The 26325-nt window shown below is 42.4% G+C and overlaps 4 protein-coding genes across 5 annotated transcripts; 2 read left to right on the top strand and 2 right to left on the bottom strand.

Moving 5' to 3' along the window:
- Positions 1-6252: 6252 nt before the first annotated feature.
- Positions 6253-7461, top strand: LOC103997878 (uncharacterized). The gene has a single exon (XM_009419213.2). It carries the CDS (start codon positions 6253-6255, stop codon positions 7459-7461), a length of 1209 nt encoding a protein of 402 aa, XP_009417488.2.
- Positions 7462-7906: 445 nt separating this feature from the next.
- LOC135598097 (universal stress protein PHOS32-like) lies at positions 7907-8927 on the bottom strand. Its single transcript, XM_065091624.1, has 5 exons — positions 8709-8927; positions 8576-8647; positions 8393-8499; positions 8195-8313; positions 7907-8125 (listed from the first exon to the last, which is right to left on the bottom strand). The coding sequence occupies exons 1-5, from the start codon at positions 8905-8907 to the stop codon at positions 8044-8046; spliced, it is 579 nt and encodes a 192-aa protein (XP_064947696.1). The 5' UTR covers positions 8908-8927; the 3' UTR covers positions 7907-8043.
- Positions 8928-9419: 492 nt separating this feature from the next.
- On the top strand, positions 9420-11201 carry LOC135598096 (outer envelope pore protein 16-2, chloroplastic-like). The gene is made up of 7 exons (XM_065091623.1): positions 9420-9648; positions 9722-9773; positions 9837-9908; positions 9978-10009; positions 10079-10112; positions 10517-10584; positions 10661-11201. The coding sequence occupies exons 1-7, from the start codon at positions 9520-9522 to the stop codon at positions 10802-10804; spliced, it is 531 nt and encodes a 176-aa protein (XP_064947695.1). The 5' UTR covers positions 9420-9519; the 3' UTR covers positions 10805-11201.
- Positions 11202-15099: 3898 nt separating this feature from the next.
- LOC103996916 (histone-lysine N-methyltransferase EZ3) lies at positions 15100-26004 on the bottom strand. Of its 2 annotated transcripts, none has more exons than XM_009417984.3 (17): positions 25854-26004; positions 25647-25748; positions 25232-25569; positions 24125-24286; positions 22222-22306; positions 21949-22104; positions 21795-21842; positions 21643-21714; positions 19834-20540; positions 18997-19147; positions 17807-18027; positions 17395-17526; positions 16768-16858; positions 16620-16667; positions 16413-16541; positions 16114-16191; positions 15100-15440 (listed from the first exon to the last, which is right to left on the bottom strand). In XM_009417984.3, the coding sequence occupies exons 1-17, from the start codon at positions 25899-25901 to the stop codon at positions 15255-15257; spliced, it is 2754 nt and encodes a 917-aa protein (XP_009416259.2). In that variant the 5' UTR covers positions 25902-26004; the 3' UTR covers positions 15100-15254. The 2 variants fall into 2 exon arrangements, with proteins under 2 accessions (XP_009416259.2, XP_009416267.2); XM_009417992.3 differs by having other exon boundaries at positions 25647-25774; positions 25854-25986.
- Between the last annotated feature and the right edge of the window lie 321 nt (positions 26005-26325).

Here is a 26325-nt window from a genome sequence, read left to right as displayed (position 1 = left end):
AGGACTAATTTCATAATGTATTTTATAAATTTTCGGTCCAGGTCACTTTGGTGGCGGTAGGACTAATACAAAAATATAAAATATAATCTAAAATATCCTATAAATGATAATACCTTTATTATAATTCATATCACAAAAATTTATCATCCAAGACCACTGGCAAGTCACATAAAACTTAAGAAGATGAATTACAAATAATATTCATCAAATTTCGTTAAGCAGTTCAATAATAGAATAACAACCATAATAATTATTGAACATTAATGCTAAGTAGTTTAATAATAAAATAATAACCATAATAATTATTGAACATTAATGCTAAATAGTTCAATAATAGAATAATAATCATAATAATTATTGAACATTAATCAGCAAAAGAAAACTCATATGATAATCATGATAACATATAAATCATGTCTTCATGTCAAAGGTAAACATTATTTCATAATTTTAAATATATACATGTGAATAACTAAATAAATATCCAAGAACAATAATTAGATTTTATTTACCACATGTATAATCAATAATTCATATGAGAAAATTATAAAGTAAACCATAATTTATAGTTTTTTAATCAAAAATTAAATCTAATCAAATAATCAAAATATAATCATGATTAAATTCAATCATAATTATAATAAATCATATTTATTAATTTTATAATTGAGAATATAAACCAAATTTCTCAATTTCATAATGATAAAACTGTAAATACTTTATAGGATATAAATCGAAAATATGCAATTTATGAATGACAGAACTATAATTTGACAGAAATTAGATCCGAGGGTAAAATTGTAAATATATTGACAGGATATAAACTGAAATTACGAAATTTACAAAGGGCAGAATTATAATTTTATAAAACCCTAGCCTTTTGGTCAAAATCGTAATTATGCCAAAATCCTAATCTGCCGCGCCGCCTATGCGTGCGGCGCTGCCACTGCGGCGTTACCCCTGCTCGCGCGCGACCGCTGCGACGCTGCATGCGGCACTGCCGCTGCTCGCATGTGGTCATTACGACGCTGCATGTGGCACTGCCGTTGCTCGCGCATGGCCGTTGCGGCGGTGCCGTCGGACGACGCGCACGGCTGGCCGCGACTATTGCCAGCACGCGGCCGCTGCGGCGGAACCTGCCCGCGCGCTGCCGTTGCCGCCGCGGTGACACGGACTTAGCTGGTTTTGCCTAAGTCGTGCGGCACCCTTGCGTGTCCGTCCGCAAAGGTCAGCCTCCCCGAAGACTCCCATTGTCCCTTAGGACCAACAAAAGAGAGAACAGGCAAAAGAGAACGCCTCAATTGGGATCCACAAGCAAACATGTCCGAAAAACACTTCATAGACAATGCAAATTACAAACAGACTTTACAAGCTCTGAACAGTGGCACAACAAAGGGTAAAATGGTCCATTACAGACCGAAAAGCTCTCTCACGTGTCCACATGACACAACCTTTATTTACAAGCCTAAAGAGGCCACCAACCCAACTAAAGTGGGACTATTAAGCCTTCGGCCGCCCCTCTACATTCTGTACAAGGCATGAACATGCCAAAAGACACGGACATATATAAACATTACATCAAACACCCTGTTTCAAAGTTTGTCCGTGACATTCTCCCCCACTTATACCTTCGACGTCCTCGTCGAAGCCTTTGTGAACACTGCAACTCTTCGCCTTTGCTGAGTTTTCAATCTTCTGCTCCAGCTGCAATGCGCCTCCTGGCTCCCAGCTGCTCTCCGCTGCTGTTTTTGAGTAGTCGAACCTTTGATCCGCCATGCTGCTTCAACTCGCCAATGACTCTGACTCTGGTGTGGGGTTGGCGGAGTTGTGTTGATCCTCGTTGATTCCTGCGGATCTCCCGGATGAAGGAAAAGACCATCCTTACTGCGCCAGTCTCTCAGAAATTCCACATGCTGCTTGAACTGGGTGGATGCTTGTTGGAGCTTTAACGAGCATCGTCTCGCAAACTTCTGAAGTTTTGGGTCCTTCCTCCACAAAATCTGCTCATTGACTCTTCTTTCAGTTAGTTGTCACATCCAAGTAGGTTCGCATCACTTCCGCTTTCGATTGGCATTTCGTTGGGAAATGAGGCGGACAATCTACTCTCAGTAGCACTGATCACCGTTGGTGAGGATTTGACAACTATTGTCTTCCATTATCTTCGAAGGGTCTTTGAACTTGTGCAGAGCTCCTCTGCTGGATAGATAAGAGAATTGGGGTACTCGGTTTCGCCCATCCTCTTAAGAGTTGAGAAGGCAAAGGTTACTTGACTTCGCCCGCCTCCTCGAGGTTGTACTTCACGCATCGAGCTGGTTACTAGTCTTCGCCTGCTCTTTGCTCACACTTCTGAAGCACTTGAAGTGTTTGCACTCCTTGCATTGAGTTAGTTACTGTGATTCACCTTCTCAAAGCCATTGAACTTCTGGAATGCAGGAAGTTTCCACCCCAACTTGGAGTAATTCTCTGATAGATGAGGTCGCCTCTGGGATTGTACCGTCTTCTCCATCAACCCTGCCGCCTACTCCACTGAGTAGCAAAGGTACAGCACCGCGTACTGCCTACTTCGTTCCTTGGTCATGCACTCTTGCATGACCCGAAGTCCCTCACTTACGGCTGTCTTGATGAGAAGCACACTGACACCGGTCTTACGAAGTTCCTCGGCCTTTGCCCTTCAGCCTTGTCCCGGTACTTGGAGATTGCCTCTGCATGCTCCACCTCCTCGGCCCCTTTCACGACCAAACGCTCTCCCTCCGTGAGAGCAAGGGATCAATGACTTGCACGGAAGTCCCGCCTCTGCGGTACCATGGCGCTGCAATGCCCATGGCCCTACTATCCGTCGCCTCGCATCTGCATCCCTTTTCTTCATGATCAGTAGACATGTCTCTGTGGCACTCCTCTGAGTCCACCTCCATTCTAACTGATGCTTGATTTTGGGTAGCTAAGTCCCTCTGGACTCGTCGTCGCTTCCTCGCCCCTTTCGACCCCCTGCTTCAACACCTCTGTGTTCTCCAAGCAGCTCCTTCTGGTCGATGGAAAGACAGACTGCACTCCCATGCATGGCCTCTGCCATCGCATTGTAGGGTTTGCACCGATTCTGTTCTCCATAGCTTCCTTGGTAGCAACGTTCGCTTACTCGGCCTTGTCCTCTGACTTGCCGGGCTCCCTTAAGCGAATATGAGCTCTGGAGCAGTCCAACTCTCCAGCTGCTTCGATCATACCTCTGCATGATCAAGTCCCTCCCATGGGACTCCCTGGTACTTGCATACGAACTTTTCCCTTGGTGGAACCCAGCCCCCATATGCTGATGACCAAGGTTTTCATCCGATGCAAAATTCGGTGCACGCCCGGAAGACCCGCCTCTGCGGTACCATGGCCTTCACTCCTTGAATCCATAGCCCTTCTTGTCGTCGTGTTGTTCACCAAAGCGGAGCTCCCAGTAGCTCCCGATCATACCTCCATATGATCTTATCCCTCACGGGACTCTGTCGTGTGTGTCGCATTGCCACGAACTGTTCCACCACGATCCGCTGCACCATGTCGCCTCCTGGTGACATCTCCATTGCATTCTGATCCTTGTGGAATAAACTCGAATTGTGAACCCTCCATGTGTGGCCTCTGCCAATACATCGCAGGGTCTCCTCCACCTTCGATTTTGTTCGCTCCTTTGGCAATCGACCTTCATCCACCCACTCTTGGGTCACACCTAGATGAAGCATCGCTCTAGGACAGTCCGTCGCCTAGTAGCTCCCGAAGTCCACCGACTTCACTGTGATTTGTGCACCATTGTCTGGATCCTGGGCCTCTGCCCCTACCAGCACAATCTCCACTGCACACCGCTTCCTTAATAGCAACTCGAATGGCAACACTGTGGCATATTCTTCAAGAGTACCCGCCTCTGCGTCCTCTTGCCCCGTGCTAAGGCCTTCTGAACCCAACTTCGCCTCCGCAAATTGAGTCGCCTTAGTTCCTCCATCAAATGCTTCTCCGAGATAAGGTGCATGTGCCCCGAAGCTCTCTTCGTCTTTGGCACCATGCAAGATGAGTCCACTCCGTCAGAATGAAGGACCCATGGAACAACATGATCCTGCTCTTGCCTCTGCAAGAGCTCATGTCCTTGACCTCTGTCTAAGAAAAGCACTGTGCCTCTGCTCCATGTTCCAACTTCTCTGCTGGCTCCCTTCATGCGGCTTGGGTACTTCGTCAAGTTACACCCAAGTTACTCCACTCCTCGTTTTTGCATTGAGTCGATGGTGGCCCTCGTGCCCACCATTCCACGGGTCAGCCCTCCCTTGAGTCCGATCTCCACATCGACTCTAAGTGTGCCTTCATTTGTGTTGCTCCCCCACTTGATCTCGCAATGCATCCACCAATGCATTCTCTCTAGCGAGATCATGCGACGACTCCTCGCCGCTTGCTCAGTCCATCGAGCTTCGTGGAGTACTCCTCAACATGTGAAGTCCGTCTCACATGATTCTCCCTATGGAGAGCTGAGACTTATCCCTCCTGGATAACTGTCTCATTGGAGCAACATCTCTCTTCGTTTCGGAGACCACCATCCCCTTGGACTGCTCCGATCTGCTGAACAAACTGTGCACTGTTCTGCCTCCTGCAAACGCACTTGCTAGATTGCGACTCCCCGTCAATACAGCCCCCACTACACCCCTCAAGGCCTAGCAACATGCTGAACTCGTTGCACACTTCAGCCTTCTACGGACGTATCCTTCACATGCCGAAGAGAAAGTTTCAATGCTCCATGGCGCCGAGTCTCGGTCGCCTTGGGATGGCCACGAACATTCCATCGTCCGCATACAAGCCCATGCATGAGTACCAAATTCTTCGAGTTAGCAATTCCCCTCACCTCTGTGAGCTTTGCATAACTCTTTTGGTCGTTGAGCAACTCATTCCACCTTGCATGGTCTCATTCTTGCCAAGCGCCTCGCTTGCCTAGAGCACCATCAAGTATAGTTGTCAACGTTGAGCCGTAGCTCAAACTCAGCCATCCCAACCTTTGTGCGCTCCAAATTCTTCCAAGCTTGTCTGTTCTCGTGGTGCCTCTTGCGCGAAGGGTTGGCCATTCCCCTGAATGCCAATCTCAGATGCCCGCTCCTCTGAGCGACTCTTTTCCCTACATCTCCATGCCCGTTTTCCCTCAAACGGTCGCGCGTGTGCTGACTGCCCTCAACACAGCCCCGCTAGGTCCCCCACGTTTGCATGTCAAGTGTTTCTATGAGTGCTTGTCCCGCTCTGATACCATATGACACGGACTTAGCTGGTTTTGCCTAAGTCGTGCGGCACCCTTGCGTGTCCGTCCGCAAAGGTCAGCCTCCCCGAAGACTCCCATTGTCCCTTAGGACCAACAAAAGAGAGAACAGGCAAAAGAGAACGCCTCAATTGGGATCCACAAGCAAACATGTCCGAAAAACACTTCATAGACAATGCAAATTACAAACAAACTTTACAAGCTCTGAACAGTGGCACAACAAAGGGTAAAATGGTCCATTACAGACCGAAAAGCTCTCTCACGTGTCCACATGACACAACCTTTATTTACAAGCCTAAAGAGGCCACCAACCCAACTAAAGTGGGACTATTAAGCCTTCGGCCGCCCCTCTACATTCTGTACAAGGCATGAACATGCCAAAAGACACGGACATATATAAACATTACATCAAACACCCTGTTTCAAAGTTTGTCCGTGATAGCGGGGGCTGCCTCTGCCCACGAGTTGCTGCTGCAGCGGTTCCTGCCCACGCGTGGCTGTTGCCAGCGTGCGACCACCGCCACTACCTACGCCTGGCTGCCGCGGTTCCCGGCCGCGCTTGGCCGTCACCTTGGCGCGACCGCTATCGCTGCCCTCTGTCCACTAGGGCAACGACTATCGCCATCTACGACCACTGCCCTTCCGCTGACGCCTTCTGCGGGCACCACCATTATGCGTGAGGGCGGCCACCGCCTTCACACGGAGGGGAGAAGAACTAGATCCTTCTCCTCTCTTCCTATCTTTTCAATTGCTGAGATACTACTCAGATGCACACTTAGCCCCTAGAGGTCCTGTCTATTTATAGACGAGAGCAGAGGGTCTAGGATAAGTTATTAGGAGAATTCCTCCCATCAAGGTTATCTCCTAAGGAATCTATTTTAACATGGACTTCTTTTCTATAACCATAATCAGAATCTAATCCTATCTAATCATATCTAATCATAACTAATATATATACTTAATCCGACGAGAAGATTTCTTGGCATCAGAACATGAAGAAGGCCGTCGGCGATGTGTTCACCATGAATTGCCAGACGAAGCGAACAAAAGGGGTCGACTGGTCTAAGCTGCCGGCGCATCTCCTGCGGCAGATCGCGGAGCTGCTGGTCGTCGACGTCTCCGACTACGTCCACTTCCGCGCGGTGTGCACCACATGGCGGTCCGCCGCCGTCGACCCTCGTCGCCGTCCTCCGCAGCTTCCGTGGCTGCTGCTTCAACATGATCGCACCACCAACCGCCTCTCCTTCTTCTCCCTCTCCGACGCCAAGACGCACTCGATCAGGCTGCCCGATCGGGCCGGCGACTGTCACGTCTGCCTCTCCTGCGACGGATGGCTTGTCCTAAAAAAAGCCTCCTCACGCATCTGTTTGCTGAATCCCCTCAGCCGCACTCTGCTCGAACTTCCGCCGGTCTTCAATCTGCTCCGGGCGCCCCAGCTTCGCCGCTCTTATCCAGACATCACGAGCGACATCATGAAAAGGTATAACGTCCGTGCCATCGCCATGTCCTCGAATCCAAGAGCCAGACAACAACACTGCACCATCCTGGCTAGCTTCCGCTTCATGCCAGACTTGCCACTGTTAGCATCTCTCCGCTTATCCGATCGGTACTCGTGGACCTTGGTCGATCACTCGATCATGTACGACGACGTCATCTGCATCAAGGAGACCTTCTACACTGTTAACGAAGCCGGACAGGTCGCTGTGTTCAACTCCCGCCTTGAGAAGATGGCTGTGGTCGGGTCACCAACGAGAACCTCAATCTTTTTCCGGTCATGGCGTCTCGTGGAGTCGTCCGGCGAGCTGTTGGTGCTCCGCAATGTGGTCTACAGCAATCCTACAGTCGACAGGAAGAACCCCAACCGGCTCCCTGTGTATTCGACGGACAGAGTCGAGATCTTCCGCTTAAAGTCGATCGCAGGGGAGCTCTGTTTGGTGACAGCAAAGAGCTTAGACGACCAGATCTTGTTCGTAGGCTTCGGCCGCTCGTTCGCGCGGCCTGCGACCAGTTATCCTCCCGCAAGACGAAATAGCATCTTCCTCGCAACGGAGTACGACTTCATGCGCAACGACAACCTTCTCTGTCGTATCGAATCCGGCGAATACAACTTTGGAGATCAAATCATGGAACCGCTTCCGTCTGATAGAGTTGAAGACGAATCCATGGGCTACACATCCATATGGCACTCTCCAAGCTTCTAACATAAACTCCATTGTCTTCTCTTAGATATCTTTCGCTAGATTTGCAGGTGACTCTCCCAAGTGAAGCAGACTTATAAATGCATGATTCTTTCTTATTTCTTATCATTTAATTTCCATTAATTACTTCCAGTCTTACATACTAATTGTTCTGTCCAATAGAGAACATGTACACCCTGCTGAATCTTGTTCTTGTTGGTGGTTTAAATTGAAGTTCTTTGTTTGTTTGGGCTAAATCAGTATATGATCTATGAATATCATAAGCAACAAACAACCTAATGGAAACGTTAATCTTCTCTGGGATCAATGTGCTGAGCTGTTGAGTGTTTCTGAAATCATTGTATCAAGTGAAAGATCGACTGTCATCATCTATCTTGGAGAGGAAGAAGGCTGTGAGGCATGATAGAGGAGACCACCCAGAAACTAGTGGTGGTGAAGAGCTTGAGGCTATTGTGAAGGGATTTATATATTCATTCATCTCTCATCATCTCCTATTTCACTGTCTCAGACGCACATCAACACATTGACTGCACAGATCTAAGACTGGATTATTCGAAGAAAGCTTGCCAAAAGAACATGCATCAATTAAGCTTCTCGATGTTTCACGATCAGAACAGGGCACTTCGCATTTCGAGCGCAGTGGTCGCTGACGCTCCCCAGCAGCGCCCTGAGACCACACGGATCAGCAGATGGATCGAATGTACATATGCAATGTAGACCGAACGCCTCTCTTCACCTCTTAATAAAGCCGTAGCCATGGCTGCCCATGACCAACAGGTCCGCGCCCAGCTTGTCCACCATCTGACAGATGACTTCTCTTGCGTCTCCCACCGAGATCTTCACGTCCACCTTGACCTGATCCAGTTTGCAGAGAACGAATCCAGTTCAAAAGTGGAAGAACACGGAACAATTTTCATGGATACTGCAACCTTACGTTGCCATAATCCTTGCAGATGTTCCTGGCTTTCTCCGTGACCGAATCAGCGAGGTCTCTGCCGTACATGTCCAATGTGGCGGTCACATCTTCTGCAAAGGATCGCCCTACAAAAGGAACAACGCAGAAAGATCTTCTCCTCTACAGCAACCAGAGGATCAAGAGAGCGATCACGCCTCGTACCTGTTTCTCGAACTTGAAGATCGGGTACGAAATCCTCTTGGGTACCGAACACGTGGTGTTCTCTTCCATTTTCTGTACACAGAGGGGACTCATTCTTCGTTCTGCCATGACGACACAGGAAGATAGCTCGTACCTGTTCCATTCAATGCAGAGTAAACCGGCGGCGTAGGTCTCGCATAAAGGAGCACGATCATGTCCTTCGCCCCTGACCCATCGCCGGGAGCAGGCCGGACGAGATTGCGCAGGCACCACCGCAGCGCGCTCAGGCTCTCCTCGCTCTCGTCCACCGCCACCACGATCCGCCGCTCCCTCGAACTCGCGACGTTCGCCATGGTCGCAGCTCCGGATCCCAGGCCGCCGGCTCTTATACTGACGTCCCGGGTTTCTCCGTGGGCGGTGGTTCTCCATGGTTTGGATTACGCGATCACTTGTTACCTCGACAACAGCGAGCAGCAGTTTTAGGCCGAGACGGTCTAGTGCGCACACGTGTTGATGAATGACTCGTCAGTGGAGGTGTTTTGTGTTTGCAGGTGGTTCGTGTAACCCATCGAAGCAAGGAAACAGGGGAAGGAGAAAGCGGGGGCGGCACACCGAACCAAGCGGGGTTGAATCCGCCACGGGAGGGTCCCCTTCCCTCTCTCTCCTCGTTGACTTCGTCTCACTAATCCCAGCGATAATAATCCGACATTTATTTTACATAATGGATAGGCTATTTAAATCAAGCCGATCCACACGTGCGCGGCCCACACGCTTGCGGTAGCAACCACCTGCATGCGGTAACTAACCGCCCCCGAAATAATGCCACCGCATCTCACACGTGTCGAATCCGTCTCTTTCCAGCGACCTCTTCTTCAGCCTCCTCCTCCTGTGCCCATCTCCTTTTTAACTCGGAGTGGAAGGGGAAGAAGACCGAGGCATCGACGAAGGAGGAGGAAGAGAGAAAGATGAGCGGCGGCAAGTTGGAGACGCGGACGCTGCTTGACGAGATAAGGGACATGGACAACGGGTGGCTCTTCGATTTCGGCCACCCGCTCATCAACCGCGTGGCCGAGTGCTTCTTCAAGGCCGCAGGGGTACCCTCGTCATTTCCGCCTCCCGGCCTGCTCTTGTAGTTTCTCATTTTGCTTGACGCTTTTGCCGTTGCAGATCGGAGCCGTCCAAGCGGTGACTCGAGAGGCCTACTTCACCGCCGTGGAAGGTCAGCATCGCATACTTTCTTATGTATGTGTGCAGGTGCATCGACGGTTTGGTGTTTATGCAGGTAGTGGGGTTGATACCGGTGGGGTGGCGGACGTAACTGGTGGCAAGAAGAGAAGGTTCTCAGACCTTCGAGGTACTACTGGAACGTTTCTATGCACGGGCAATAAAAATAGTGGCTGATTGCATTTCTTGGTGTATACAGGAGAGAACTGTAAGAAGTCACTTGAAGCGATGGTAAGAACTACACTACTTACAGTCTTTTACTGTGCAGCTGAGCACTGAGCAAGTGTTGTTATGTTTCAGGTAAAGAGTACTGGGAAGGAGTCATTTCAATGGGGTAACTGACGGCCTATGGCTATGGATCTTTTATTGGTTTATTATTGGATTGGGAATTTGGTAGATGATTCTTCGCAGTTTTGGGTCTTTGGGATTCGGAAGAGAAGTTTAATCATCACCCATTAGCAAACTATTTATTAAGGATATCAGCACTCTTTCTATTTCTTTCCAAAGGGATCCGTTGATGTTCTTTTTGGTCTCTCTATGCATTTCATGGTGGAGTCCGAAGGATCTAACATAGATTTGAGTCCTTTTTAATAGCTTGAATTTTTGACATTTGTGGTAACTCAATTCAAAATCTGCATGGCTTGTTCAGATTCTCTTCACTTTGATAGAAGAAATTACTAGATGTCCCTGTTTTCGTTATAGACTGACAAATATAACTTCCCATTCTCCTTGTTGCAGGGATGGCTGCTGGCATGTATTCTGGCCTAACCTATGGTTTAAAGGAGGCTAGAGGTTCTCATGATTGGGTTAAGTATCGTTCCTTCTTCTTCACTTGGATGAAGATGATGTGATTTCCTGATCTCTTGATGTTCTCATCTGCAGAAGAGCAGCGCAGTCGCAGGGGCAATAACGGGAGCTGCATTGGCACTGACAGCTGATGGCACCTCCCATGAGCAGATCGTCCAATGCGCGATCACCGGAGCTGCGCTCTCCACGGCAGCGAACCTCCTCTCCGGCATATTCTGAAGTGGGAGCCGTGGATGACATGGCTTGGAAACCCAGATTTAGGCAGTGTGTAGGCTGGCTGGCTTGTCGTAGGTAGATCTCTGGTTTTGACGACATCAGACGTTCTTCCGGTTGCATGAGACCGCTCTGTCTCATCCTTGCAGTCTCCATTTCGGCAAGCCTGTTCGTTTCATAAGGGCACTTTGTTTAGTCCTGTTTTGTTTCTCCTTTCTTTTCGTCGAAGTACCGGTGGATGGTATCCTGTCCTTTTCTACGCGTGCACTTCATTTCCTTTGCAGGTCTTCTTCCAAGAGCAGCTTTGTTTCTGCTTGTGCTGACTTGGTTGGATGTATTGTGCTTAGGTTGTCTGCAACTTCTTTGCTCGTTAAGAAGATAAAGGCTGGAATGCTTTTTTTTCTCTCGCGATGATCTCCTTATAAGTGCTGATTTTTTTTTTTTAATGTTGTACATGCTTTTATGCGTATCACATCTTTGGGTTCGTGCTATATTATTTGGTAATATGTTTGTGTCAAATTGGTAGTAATTATTTTTCGAATGGATAGTATCTATTTTTTGAATTGGTGTAATATCTGTTAAAAATAATTATCGTTGATATCTGAGTCAATTTGACATGATCTAAACTCGAGGGCGTAAGGGTGTTTGAGGTGGTGACTACAAGGTGGCTTCGAAGTGGAAGTGTCGAGCTCCTGATGTGTTACATGTATAAGATCGAGAATTTTTTTGTCACCTGGTTTGTACGTCTCGGGTATATTTCGTTTTGTACCTTCGTCACAGTGAATTTCTCTTGATATATATTGAGTTTTCTCAACTCATACATCTTTTAGTAAAGGTTGGGTTTTCTCAACTCACATGCACGAGTATATTTCGTCTTGTGCTTTCATCGTAGTAAATTTTTAGTAGTGGTCGAGTTTTTTTTACTTGAATGCTTTAAGCATATTTTATCTTACATCTTTGTCAACATTTTTTTTTTTTTTTGTCATGGTGGATTTTAAATTCTTAATCTATTATGATGGGTTTTGAGTCATTCCTTTGTCATGATAGATTTTAAGTCCTCTCTTCGTTATGACGGATTTTAAGTTCTTGTTTTATCATGATAGATTTGGAGTCCTCTCTTGTTATGGCGGGCTTTAAGTTGTCTCTTTATCAAATTTTAGATCCTCTTACTATCGATGTTTTTTGAGATTTTTCCCCCCAAAGGGACATTTGTCTTGATCATAGAAGGAGAGAGATCGATATCCTAATTATAAATTTTTCCTCTCCATGTAGGATGAGATTCATTCTTTTATTTTAGTCCTTAGAGACTTCAGTCTCTTTAGAGCATCTCTAGAACCTTTCTACCTCGCCCTTAGGGCCTCCTTAGGAGAGTTCTCCATCTTGCCCCGGTTCCTAGTAGGGTGGGTCGGTCTTCGAGTCCCTCGTCTTGATGTCGTCAATTCTGCAATAAACTAGTCATCAGTCATCTTACTCTTCTGCCTTAGGTTGTGATATCTTTCCTTTCTCATACAAGTTCCTCTTGATTCTCTGGCTGTTAGTCAATCATCTTGCTCTTTCGCCTCAGGTTGAGATATCTTTCCTTTCTCGTACAAGTTCCTCATGATCTTTTGGTCATTAGTTGATTGAGGTTTGTGCTCCGTCTTTGCACAATCCAAGAGTGCAGGAGGTGTCCTCTCCATAAGAGGAGGCATCTCCTATGAACCCGAAAGTTTTTTGAGACTTGGAGTTTATGAAAAGTTCATATGACTATGACTCAGTGGCAAACATGTCTCTCCTATATCACTTATGAACTAGGTATTATATTTCGATTGAGTTTGATCTATAAGTTCTCCGACCCGGTCAACACCCTTTCAACCTCACACTTGTGTCTTTTTGCTTATCTTGCTACACCTTAGAGGCACGACTCTAATTTCCTCTCCACTCGGTGATAATGTCCGACCTTCAATAGTGGGGATATCGTCTTTTCAAATGGCACCCAACTCGTGGTGCTACTTAATAATGTTCATAAGAGAATGCTAAGGTGTAGATATTACTTCGATCCATACCCTTTCTGTCACTTGTTTTCAGTTATGCAAGGGGAAAAGTAGCCACTACCTAGCCATTCAAGGAGGTTTCATGGTTAGTGGTACCCCTTCCAACTACAAAGGATGGAAGAAGCACTTCTTTCTCGTGAGTTCAAGTCTAGATTGGGGATTTAATTTTGCTTGGTTGGCACATTGCATTCACAACACCCCTCCCTTCTTGTCGGATGAGGAGGCAGGTCAAGTGCTTCGATTGAGGGATATATTTTTTTCCTCCAAGGTAATTTGAAAGATGGATAAGGACTAGTTGATCAACGTGGGTCTCAACCCAACTCCTCGGGATATAACCCAAACCTCTTATCGCTTCACTCCACCTTTCTTTTTAGTCCTCAGCCTTGTGATTTGGATCTATACAGGCATGGATTTATACTCCTTGGAGAGGAAGGCGCCTAGCTCCTCGTCGGGCACGATGGAGCCCTGTTTGGCCCAGGTTATTGCTCATGAGCCATTGATAGAGGTGTTGGACCTGCCTCGGTCTGATTATCATAACAACGTCAACAAACTGAGGAAGAAATATAAGATCATTGCGAGGAAGGTCACATACCCTCAAAGGGACGACACACCTAAGGAGCCAACTCATGCCCGCACCCCACCCCTGGCCCTGCCCTCGCCCCCACCTCCTCTGATACCATTGTTGAGGTGAAGGCTTGGGTGGTCGAGTTGGCACATCAATTAGAGGACGCCAAGCAGTGTCTAGTTGGCCTCGCCAAACAACTAAAAGAGGTTTGAGGCAATAACTGAGCAATGGAGGATGAACTATTGCGACACACCCAAGAGCTGCACTCAATGAGGATGTGCAACAGCTTGTTAAGAAGGTCAAGTTTGGTCAGGGGGAGGCTCGCGACCTAAGGAAAGTGCTAGAGGCTGAGCAACGTAGTATATTATAGAGAGGAAGCGATAGCTGATTATAAGGCATCCGTCGAGTTCAATAGGGGTCTAAAGAGGACAGGGGTCACCTTGTACCAATTCGGGCACCAAATCGCTTTGGCTCATTTCAAGGCAAGGTACCTTAAGCTAGTGCTCAAGGAGAATCCATTCATGGACTACCCTGATGCTGACCAAGATACTCTTTGATGATAGCCTGACTCGTCACTCGTTTTGTCGCTTGAGTTGTTGTCTCCAACTGTTGATCTCTTATTTGGTCATCGGGTTGGTCTACCTAAATCATTCCTTTTGTTTGCCCTATTAGCATTTTATTTTGACAGGCCAGAGCTTCATCTTGGATGTAGAAGCTTGATCTGGTTGATGTAATCATTCTAGAAGTAATAATTTTTTTTCTTATTCGTAGTTGGCACTTTAAAGATACATCATACAACCAACACCGCTAGGCCTTGCGGGCCAACATTTGAGGCTCGTGGCATAGTCTTCCCTGGCCTGATCCCAAGGGAGGCCTTATGGATAAAACTTATTCAAGTTTGCAACATCCTCTGTTGTCGCAAGGTAATATATTCCATCTCGAATGACTTTGATGACTTGGTAAGGCCTTTTCCGGTTTGGCGCTAGCTTCCCTCGGGACTTGGTTGGGTCACTGACCTTATATTTTTGGAGTTAGAGTTTTCATTGAGAGGATTGACGGGTGTACATTCTTGCAATATCAGACCCTCCTTCTAGTGGCAAAAATGTTAAGAAAAATTATCGTCGACATTTGAGTCAACCCGATGTGGTTCAAACTCGAAAGTTAGGAGTGTTCGAGGTGGTGACTACGGTGGCTCCAAGGTTGGAGTGTTAAGCTCATGAGGCATCATCTACACTAACATCAATGTCAATTTTTTTTTTTTTTAACTTAGTTCTTCCGACGTTTAAGTTAGTGACCGAGGTGTCTTAGTGGATGTGAGTTTTTCTTGAAAAGATAACCCCTTGGGATAGCATCGGGATTAGGTTTTATACTTTATCTTGAAAAGAATAATCCGTAATTGCCTCAACATCTATCTCTTGATGTTTTGTTCACCTGAGTGGTAAGGAATAACCCCTTGGGATGCATTCAGGCTTTTGTCCTGAATGATTACCTTAGGGTGACATGATATTTTTCCTTCGATAATAACTTTTGCGTTGAACGATGACCGAAAGATTGAATTGGTTCCACACGTCAGACGACCAGCGGAAATATGAACTTGGTTGGATTCCCGACAGACGATCTGCACGCCTCGGATCAAAATAGAGGCTGAGGAAACATAATAACAAAGAAGAGCAATCTCATATAAATTTGATACGTAGACAGAATTAATCACATGAAGAACAGACTATATATATATGTATGTATATTCACACAAACATCAATTGCATACAATAGCCATGTTGATGAGATGGTGAAGCCATCTCACATACACATCATGGATATCAGTGTGGTTCCTGTGATACAAAGTAAAATAACCTCATCAAGCAACTTTGTGTGCTCGGCTATGAGACACCGAAGAATCATCTCTTTTTGAACCTTCAGGTTTCCTGGCCCAAGCAGGCGCTTGATCAGGGCCGTAGCGGTAGTCATAGAAGAGCTCCTCACCGGCTTCAATGTGTTCTTTGGCAAAAATACCCACTCGATGATCGCCGGCTACCAGCATAACCTGCAGAGGTTAATATAATATCATCAGGATCTCAAAACAAATGATAAGTTGTTGGATCTAAGTTGGTCTTGTTCCCACCCTAGTTTTATCTGAGATCATAATGTATATGTCCACAGTGTGCATGATGCACTGTCATAGATGAGAAGCACCAATATGATTGCTTAGATGCACTGTTATACAATTCGTTGAAGTTTTTAACCTTTTAGAAGGAGAATTTGCGATGCAGTATGAAGGACATCAAACAAACTCGTTACACTTTGTATTTCCAAGCAAAGAAAAAACCAATTTTAGTAGTTTTGAAGTCAATGGTAATATTAGTATGAACAAAACAATTCATGTGGAGCATATAAAAATTTTTAAGTGAGAAATATCAATTGACGAAATCATTAAACTTGTTTCCTAGACGATTCTGAGTGGGCATAAAAAGGTTGGTCTGGCTGCAATGACACTTGCTTATAATTTGATGATAATTAGACATGGTGCCTCTCGTTCTCCATAGTGCTTTACTACTGACTCATGCCTCCATTTTTCTCATAACTTTCTGGAGGTTTTATGCGAAAAAGAGACTTGAAAACCTTTTACTCTATAGTTCAACCCATGGTTTAATCCAACTTATGCTACTCCACGATCTATAATAAAAATCTAATCATGAAAATACCAAGACTGAGCATACCTTGGCATAGCAATTTGGATTCGATGAATGATTTGCAAACTTCAGCTTGTCACCCTTGCGATAAGCATCCAATACATACTGCATATAAGCAACAGGCACATTTATGTTACAAAAGGATAAAAATAATCTTCTATCAACAACGAACTATATCCAGTGAATTATATGCTTCTTGTCAGGTCAACAAGAAGAGCAATGAGAGTCAGGGATACACAGATCTATTGCTTGATTGAATATCACATGTAATAAAATCTGACGTCCAATTTTGAATGGAAATTTAGTAGAAACAGCCAAGATGGTACCTGATCATTCAAGTCAAAAAGAAAAGATGAGTTTGCACGGTCATAAATCTTCCCCCGTTTATCTGCTTCTCTATGGGAAATCAATTCACCAGTGTATTCTCCGAGATAATCATTCTTGTTAACCGGATTCTATTAACCACATGAGGGGAGTATTAATTACAATGTCAAAATTACAGCAAATGTAATACCTATCGTTGATCTACTAACCCTAATAAAGGCTCCCCATCCAGCAACATCGGACCTTGCCAACAAAATCTATGCAAACGGAAAAGAGAAGTAGAACTAGTACGCATAGTATTTTGGTATAAAGCACCATAAAAGATGATGTAACATTGCAACAGTAGTGCACACTCACTCTTTCCTGCTGCTTTAGAAGGAGCTTCATGTTGCCACAGTGATAGCCATCACCTCGATCTGGTGGCTCACCTAGGGAACCATCTCCACAGCTGCACAAGTAGAAAGCATTTTCTTGTGTATATTATGCCCTACAATAGTATAATCATCTAGCTCCTAGAAAGAAAACTACATTAGATCTACTCTTTCTGTCAAACTTATTTCAAAAAATTAAATAGGATGATTTAGTGAAAATATCAATATATTTGTACTTGCTTTCGTTTCTCCAAAATTCCATCAACAACAAGAGTAGAAGCACCAAGAACTGTTCTGACACAACAAAACCATGACCAATAAAACACAAAATTAATTAGGGCATAGACACTAAAGGAGGAAACAATTTTATTCCAGTAACCAGATTTGCAGGCTCTATGAAACAACTAAACCAGCCTTGTTTTATATTCACTTAATAAAAACTGAGGATACTCTTTATAGTAACATGATAATCTGGAAATCTAACATGATTTGTGCACATAAAGTTCTTCCACAGCAAAGGATGATGCTTGGTCATGCATAATAAAGGATTCATAAACTCAATTGACTAAAATCATTAAAAATGAAGAAAATTATCACAAAACAACAAAATTACCTAACCCAACAATTCCTGCAGACATCAGGATCGCATTCACGACCCGCTGCAAAGCAAGGACACTGCCGGCTTCTGCACTGACTCTTGGCACAATGGCATCCTCGGAATCGGTTTTTGCAACCCTTTGAACACCTGCATAAAAAAAAAACTCATAAATGAACCAGAAATGACAATTATACTTCCAGATGACCTACAAAAGCTCACAGCAATCTTATATCATTTCCTCCAATAGGAATTCAACATATCACTTCTGATTCCCATTTACAATTGCGTACGTCAACATAAACTCAAACCACAGCCTAGCATGTTATATTCTGAATATAATGTATTAATTTTCATGTAAAAAATATTGTTCAAAGAAGAAAGTTACTGTATATATAATTGTTTATAGATTGATGAAAAAATAGCATACCCACAATACTTCTCACAGCAAGTTCCGTTGTGCATACAAGGGCACTGTTTCCCACACATTTGTTGGCAACCACATGGTGTGTACTGTTTACATGACTGCTGTTTACCATCAGCAATTCTTTTGCGAATATAAGGGTAGCCAGCAGATTTCCAGGTGTATTTAAGCTTCCGTGTTTTTCCCCTTCTTCGCAATATTCGTGTTCTTGTGGGCATATCTTGATCCTACAATGTTAACATCAACTCATTTAGAGTAAGCATCTAGAACTTGATATATTTGATATATAAAACCATCTGCATAAATAATGTGTCCAGAGTTGGAGAGCAACTATTAAGCATCCGTAGTTACCTAACAGCTTCTTAGCTAAATTAGAGAAGTTATATAGAGAAGAGAGGAAAATGATAATGCACAGAGAAAATTAGTTTGATTTACAACCTCAGAATTTATTGTATTCCTGTAGGAGCTGAAAGAGTCAACAATATGCAGTGCAATGAGAGACAATATATAGAAGTCGACAAAATCAGTTTACTTAACAAATTCCAAATATTGCCAATATTTTTTTTATGTTTGCATTTGGATCTTAATTATAAACTTCTAGGGTAGTCCAAAAGCTCATTAGAAAAAAAGAAAACGTTGACGAGGAAAATGAGTTTCAAAAAGGGAAGCCAACCAGATCGCTTGGTTGGTATTGAGAAAGACATTACCATGAAAACACAACCACACTAGGCAATTGACTATTCTTCTGAATAGAGATTAAGAACATGTATTTGCATACAGTTCCTTCAGAGTTGTCCCATTCCTTCCTCAGGTTTCCCAAATGACTATTTTATAACTTTAGAACCATGTAAGCTAAGAGATGGTGAGGAAAAATTTCCTTGCAGAGGTTTCATTAATTTTCTAGTTGACAGTTGCATAATTCAGACAGTTTTAAGAGTCACCCTACTCAACCAAAGGTTAGTAAATCAAGGTTCGCCAAACCGTGACATACCACTTGCTACGGGCGATACATACTGGTTCGATAGGAGATTGGTACGTGTGGCATATACCAGTCTATCGGTATGGACCGGTAAAACAAACCATGTAGTAAATTATTATTTCCTTATGTTGTAGAATAATCTAATAATTTCAATCATTTCCCTGTAACAGGAAGTTTGCCATTGTAATGTCAAATATGCTGGTGTTTTACAACGCACCATATGTTCCTGATCTGTCCTCCCACTGTCATCAAAGCATGAATTTGCTAAGATGGGTCTGCTCGCTAGGGAAGCTCCATAGCTGGCCATGTAATTTGCAACTTCCATGCATGTCTTCAGGCCAGAAAGTATGTTTCTTGCTATGAGGCAACTGCAGAGAATGAGCATTAAATGAATGCAGATTAATGACATGAATAACAAACAAACCAACTGGGACAACAACCATCACTACAGATGTGTGGACTAAAATTTAAAAATTAGCTTCAGCTCTTCGTTTGGGCTAAAAAATAACTAAAAGAGACACAAATGACAAGAATATAGAGTCATTATGTGATAATTCTCCAAACTGCCCTTGCACCAGTTCTATTTTTCATAGAACTCATGGAACTCATTATGACTGAAGTCTTCATGAACAACAGATATTGCAAAGTTAATCCTTCTAGCTCTTGTTTACATTGTTAGCTACAAAGAACAGAATGTAATTCTTAAATGCATCTATCATTCACTTGACAATGAGCAGGATAGCTTTACCAGTAAATGCATCAACATTAACATAAATTCACCTCTACCCATGTACTGACTTACCAGGTGGCATTTCTTTTTATCCAAAGATCAATAGAACACATCTTGCTTGACAATTTAATAACAGAGGCAAGTCACTATGTCCTTCAGGAACCATGGAAAAGCAACAAGAATGGGACAATCAAGCATTATATTTTTAAAAATGTATTTTACATATAAGTTATCTCTTTACACTATTCATCTTATAAAAAATGTCTCCAAAACATTATATTCTTTTGACTAAATGGTAAACAAGATAAGGATTTAGTAGCATACCAGTTTTCTCCAAATATCTCTATCCCCTTCAAGTATAGATCTTTCTCCATAGTGTTCCAATCATGAGAGGTTTCATTCCTGTTAGAGCAAGAGGTCTTTATCATGGTAACTTGAGTAATACCTTTTGTTACGTCTTCTATAGTATTACTGCTGCTACCAACACGAACATCGTTCCCCGTAGGCTGTTCAACATACTTGTCTATAACTTTCTCCAGTTGTTGATTTGGAGCAGGTGACTCAAAATCCGGACATTTACTACCAGTGCTTGAATCGGGATGTCTGTCTGAGAAATCCTCATGCATCGAAGGAACCTCTGAGTAAGATGGTTTCTTCCGCTTTTTGTCAGAAGCCATCAAATTTACTTCGCCAGGCTCATGTTCTCCCAGTAATCTCTTTCCATTATTTGATGTCTTGTGCTTGTCTATATTTTTCAGTGGAACATCTGATGTGGTGTCTATATCATCAGTATCTTCAGAATCTTGTTTACCCGTTCTATTGGAAGTTTCTGACAAAATGATGGGCGTGTTAATATTAGTGCATATTTTCTCAGAAGCAACTGGTTTCGCATTCTCATCATCAGGATTTGAGTCTTCAGATTCAGAGGGTAATGAATTATCAAGTCCCTCTGCTAATGTTTTAGGTTCTATCTCATGTGTAAATTTGGTACCAAAAGTACCACTTGATTGAGCTTGACAATCTTCTTTTCTCTGAAAAAAGATGAAAAAACATGTCAGCTATTTCTTTGATTGTTAAATGAACAAAGAAGTCCAGCTGTATCTCTCACATCCTAAATAGTCCTCTGTATGCCATCTGCAACCTAACATACCAAGGTGTTCACCCTAATAAGGAAAGGAAAAAACAGTCTTATTCACCTGCTCAATATTGTTTTCACAAGGTTCAACTGCAGTAACTTTCCTAACTAAATTATGAGCACATGAGTTAATTTACCTACTCATGATGATATGATGTTTTAGGCATTCACAAGCATATACTTCGATTTTTTATTATCTGTTAGCCTCTCTGTTACACAAATGAAAAAAACAATACTGAAGCTCCTCAACAATAATCCATACATCAAGATAGTAGCTGGAATCATCATGAATAACAAGTCAATGGTACAATGCCATTACAATGTTGCCATTTGATTAAATAGCACATCACTTCAATCCCAAACCAGCTCACACCTGAAACCAAAAGGACTCCAACAACTGACAACATAGCCTTGAATGAACTGAAACATAAGTGATGCTTAGGAGTCTTAAACAGCAAAAACATCTAACAGCACATTACACTCAATTTTGTATCACTAAACCTAATGTTATTTGACATTTTGAACTCATCTATTTTTGAACTCAATTTTGTATCACTAAACAGCAAAAAGATCAGAATTCATTCCAGTACATTAACTCATCTATTTTTGAAGGCCATCTATCTTTTTATCATTGCCATTTATGTATATAAATTTCTCAAGTATTTTCTTTCGCTATGCTCATCCTAGCTCAAAACATCCATCCAAGAATTTTAAGATGACCATTAAATATGTTTTACAAGTGCAAACATCATTTATTGACAGAAGATTGTACAACAAAGATCACCATTCAATAAGAAAATTGGCAGCACACAAACATCAAACGTTAATCCCAAGCAATCACTAAATTCAAAGAGTTCAGGGATCACATAACATTCTTTCAGTGATATCATGAATAAAAAACTATTTCTCTCTTTATGGTTGACCAAAAATTTATTACAAAGATACTCCAAAGACAGCATTCAAGGATTTTAGTGCTTCACTAAGTATGTGAATCATACCATAAGGTAGCATTGATCACCACAAGGTTTCCTATTTTCTTCAAGGTCGAAAGCACTAGACTGCTTTTCGTTCTGTCAAGCAACAGTTATAAAAAAATCATAAAATGTTCTTAAAATCTTGGAAGAAGAAAACTTTGAAGAATATGACTCACAGAGATGACTAAGTTCTGAGAACAGCCATGAAGTCTACAATCAAAAATCTGCAAGCAGTAGCATCTAGTCAGTGAAGGTATCATGCCTATGAATAAACCAACTTTAAGAGAAGCTTCTTGAAGACAAAAAAGTCGGAATGAAGTTAAAACCTACCAAGCAACGACGACAGAAGAGATTATCAAAAGAATCTAAAGCAGCATTGAGAGACTTATCAGAAAACAATCTTCCTTCTGAATCTTTTTCATCAGAATCTTTCGGCTCGCTTCTGTGCTTCTTGTTATGTTTTGACAGAAGCATTTCATACCTATCCTGCAAAAGAAATTTTATGTATAAGCTGAAATTTATAAGCATCTTAAAGTACGACATCTGAAACGAATTTTCATCACTAATGCATTAAAGCTCTCATGTTTCTGCCATTCAAGATACCTCAATTTCATCATGAGTTGCATCAATAAATTGGTGAAGAATATTGAGGACTTCCTGATTAATCCCATGCTCTTGAATGGCCTTCCTGCACACAGAAGATGAAAATATTACATTGTGTAGATGAAAGGAAAAAATAAACCGTCAGCATCAAGTCAACTTGACATCCGTAAATATAGATATTATAATGAAATCAACCTTCTTATAATTTTACTGTCTGATAATGATTTTACACAGCCAAGGCAGCTAAATTTTATTATTACACCAACAAGCAGAAAAGGGAAGTTATCAAACAAAGAAAGAAAAGCTAAAATACTGAAATCATCAATGGTATATATCAAATTGAAATATACTCGTTTACCAAATACATTGCAAATTTTGAATCAACCTAGAGCCTAGACTATATTGAAGAAAACTTAAACCAAGTGCACCATCACATATAGTCTATAGCTTCTGATTTTCATCATATTTATTGCTTACATTCTGCATTATAAATTGGCATTTAGATGGATTTTTTATTCTCCTATGGAAGATTTTCTTGTATGCACCGAATGTTCATAATGAACCCACCATAGTCAAGAAAAAGAGAGCCTGACAGTATGAAGGTTGAAATGCAGTGGCTGGATGGCAATAGGCTCAACTAAATTCTTTGGGGTGCCAGACCTAAAAAGAGGTTCAGAAAAAGCCACGAGAACAACAACAGACATCTTTCATATCCAGTTGGTAAAAAGCATCATCCAAGGGAGAGATACCTGACATAAAAACTTGAAAAACTACTGATGCTTCATAAATTGTGGGTAGGCCAAGCACAATAAAGTGTAAGAGTTATCATGTTTAAACAAGTAATTTTGAGTACTTAAAGGTGCATAGAATGGTAGCATACCTACCATTTATGCTGGTGAATAATGTTCTATTCCAATTTATCATAGTGTAATTATGTTCTGAAGAAAATTTTACATGAACAGATTAGAAATATTTGAGGACTTTTAATCATAATAAGAAAGAAAGAAAGAGAACAAAGAACCATTTAATCCAAATGAATCAATCATACAAAAAACTTGTAACATTTATGGAAAAACACTTCGACCCCTAAAGTGATTTGATAAGAGAAGTGTAAAGTCGAATATCACATTTCACACCATCTATCTTGTTTACAACTGAAATATGTATTATGTGGTAACTGATATGGTGTAAATCGAATTCACTATATTCCCTTCCCATTAAAAGAGACCAAGATTTATAAGTATTACTGAACCTGGCAGAAATATTTCTCAGACAATATGTCCTTGCAAATAGTAACTTACTGACTCTCTAGATACATGCTGTGTGGGAAAATTTTGTTCAAAATTTAGTGTTTGACGTACATCCCTATGAATGTGTGTGCATGATGAATGTGAACCATTAAAGAGGGGGTTCCAGACCTCGGGGGCACTATGTAACTCAATCCGTTATAGGACTATTGGTGGATTATTTTTGTTCTAAAAGAAACTAGAGATAGAGGAGTATTCAAGGAGATTTTATCAATATAAGGACTGGTAAAGTCAAGTAGTTACAGAAGTAAGATCTCAGACTCCTGGAAGAAAAGTGAAATATATCTTGAGGTTTCACCATGCAAATTTAATGAAACTTGCCACTGCTTTGAAACAATAAATTCAAAATATCACAAAAGTTTGACATGGCTTAGTATGTGAAGAAGCACTGTTGGGGACATCCTATAATTTTTGACTTGAAACAAAGGTTTTTGATGCATTGCTGATATGCAACAAACAAGGGAGATTGTAGAATAGCATATCAATTTCCAATGTAAAAGAAAATGCAGTTTTGAACCACTATAATTCTTTCCGCTATGTGCAACGCATCACAAGCCCTGCTAGGAAAGGTAAATAATTGGTGCAGCAATGTTTACCACAAGATCTGATCTTCCCCTTCAGAGAATTCATGTTTCTCTTCCTCTGGTTCTGCAATTTCTTCATCAGTATCACTACAGATGAGTGCCTCGTTGCCAACTGGATCATAATAAATCCGTCTCCTTCCAACAACAGACTGATCTTCAGCCATTCGTTGATTTCTGCATTGTGTAATGTGTTAGTGTAGCAAATACCAAGAAATTGCAACTTATGAAAAGAGGAACTTTAGCTGGTATAGATTGTCTACCAAAAGGTGTTGATTATGTACAGAGAACAGTAGCAGAGGAAATAATAAGTAACTAGGAAGAAAGCTATGCATATATTAGAAATTATTTTGTAAGGTTAGCTTGAGTGACTTAAAGTTATTGGATTGAGGTCAATATAGAATGCACATCTTACATATTATCTGGACTAAGACAAGGAAAAACAAAAGATGATATTATGTTGATCATTATTAATGGTCATGAAAGATACGAACATTGTTCACAAATAGCATGATTTAAGTGATAAACAAACAAATGCAACGGTTGTTCAGGCAAATAAGTAGCAAAATTTTCATTGCATATCCATGTACTAACTTCAGAATGTTTTTCACAATTTTCTGGCAAAATTAGCATGGTAAGGATGCATTTTCAGAGAGACCGAAAGAAATATCAAGACCAATACTTGAAGTTCTCAACTTCTTAAGGATTTAGCTTGATTTTGACCACCCATGCAAGGCACAATACTTAGGTATCAAGATCTGTTCCACAATTGAAACAAACAAATGTAACATGCTAAAAAAGCATAAATCTTTACCAAAAAGGTAACTGTTTTAAATAGTAAAAAAATAGTTAACAAAAACAAACCAATCAGCATTTTACCACTTGACTTCCTGATTCATCTCATTTTATATTCATGTAAACAAAGAACATGTTACAACTTGGCATTTGACTAAAATTTTGCAATATCCAATTTTCTTCTTTTTAATTGGGTGTTCATATATACAAGGAACAGAAAAAAAAACACAAATGTATTGATACAATTCCGTTTGATCCGATTTCAGCAAGTACAACCTAATGTGAAAGAAAATTTAGAAATGGTGACAATGATAGATTCTTCAGTACTTGTTTAAGAATATCCATGTGGTGTATGGTGGAATTTTTTCGACAAAAGGAAGGTTGAGGAGGCGCACGACACTCTTGTTGCCGCCATTATTTCCAATCACCACCGTCCCCGACGACAAAACCTCCTCCTGGTTGTGCACGACCTCCTTATCCCCCGATCCATTTAACACATCCCATCCGCTCAACGTACAAGGAGCGCTTCCCATCCTAGTCGATAGCAAGTTCTCCCCTTTCGACTGGTTCGATGAGCTCCTCGTGGCGGCTTCCGCCGCAGCAGCCAGATCAAAGAGATTGCAGGTGTGGAGCCGAAGATTCTTGCTGTTCGTCTCGATTTTCTCCTATCGGGATCAAACTAACATCCAGCTCAATCCGATAACGGGGAATTTCAAGGAAAACAAGGGTTTAGAGGCATTACTCTGATGGAAACCAATCTGGATGCCTTGATTTGCTTCTTCATCTGGGACAATTTCCATGACAGATTAGCAATCCCTTCCCTCCCCTGCTCTCCCTCCACCCTCTGTGACGGAAGAATCGTGCGAAATACTAAGAAATTTGGATTGGCTTTCAGGAATACCACACGAAAAGTGGACGAAGAGATCTACAAATCGTGGAAAGATCAGACCTTAGATCGATTGGAAGAGGCGTCGCCGGCGCGGGAGGAGGTAACCATGGCGGCTGCCTGTCACCGAGCGAAGCATCGAACGGGGCCGAGCAGAATTGGCCGAGCTTTTTGAAGGTACCGAAGTAGATTTATTTCCGATACCTAAACGATTACCGGACGTCAGAACTCACGTCTTAGCGGCGCATCACTTGTGGGTTCCACCATGATCGTGTGGTCCGAATTAACTTGTACCCCACCGTGTTTCCTTGAGGTGTTCTCTCTGTTGTTTGTTATCTCCACAGGTTTTCTCTTATTTATATTCCTTCTCTTTTCCCCCGTTTCCTTTCCCTCCTCTCCTCTCCTCTCTCTTCTCTCTTCATAAATTAGCTAACAAATATTTGCAATCGTCATAAGCTCTAAAAATTAATTGGATATTGTGATGAAAAAGTAGCTAACAAATGGATGATTATGGAAAAAATTCAAGGTCAGTATT

Source organism: Musa acuminata, chromosome BXJ2-1 (genome assembly GCF_036884655.1).
Source record: "Musa acuminata AAA Group cultivar baxijiao chromosome BXJ2-1, Cavendish_Baxijiao_AAA, whole genome shotgun sequence".
NCBI classification, from domain to species: domain Eukaryota; kingdom Viridiplantae; phylum Streptophyta; class Magnoliopsida; order Zingiberales; family Musaceae; genus Musa; species Musa acuminata.
Note: the sequence above shows the minus strand (reverse complement) of the source record. Positions and strands in the feature narration are given on the sequence as shown.

Coding starts and splice junctions, on each gene's coding strand:
- LOC103997878 (XM_009419213.2), top strand. CDS start 6,253: ATGAAGAAGGCCGTCGGCGATGTGTTCACCATGAATTGCCAGACGAAG.
- LOC135598097 (XM_065091624.1), bottom strand. CDS start 8,907: ATGGCGAACGTCGCGAGTTCGAGGGAGCGGCGGATCGTGGTGGCGGTG. Junction 8,648..8,708: donor CTCTGCATTGAATGGAACAG/GTACGAGCTATC, acceptor CTCTGTGTACAG/AAAATGGAAGAGAACACCAC. Junction 8,126..8,194: donor GGCTACGGCTTTATTAAGAG/GTGAAGAGAGGC, acceptor GTGTGGTCTCAG/GGCGCTGCTGGGGAGCGTCA.
- LOC135598096 (XM_065091623.1), top strand. CDS start 9,520: ATGAGCGGCGGCAAGTTGGAGACGCGGACGCTGCTTGACGAGATAAGG. Junction 9,774..9,836: donor CTACTTCACCGCCGTGGAAG/GTCAGCATCGCA, acceptor GTGTTTATGCAG/GTAGTGGGGTTGATACCGGT. Junction 10,010..10,078: donor AGAAGTCACTTGAAGCGATG/GTAAGAACTACA, acceptor GTTATGTTTCAG/GTAAAGAGTACTGGGAAGGA.
- LOC103996916 (XM_009417984.3), bottom strand. CDS start 25,901: ATGGTTACCTCCTCCCGCGCCGGCGACGCCTCTTCCAATCGATCTAAG. Junction 21,843..21,948: donor TCTTCTGTCGTCGTTGCTTG/GTAGGTTTTAAC, acceptor TACTGCTTGCAG/ATTTTTGATTGTAGACTTCA. Junction 21,715..21,794: donor CTCAGAACTTAGTCATCTCT/GTGAGTCATATT, acceptor GTTGCTTGACAG/AACGAAAAGCAGTCTAGTGC.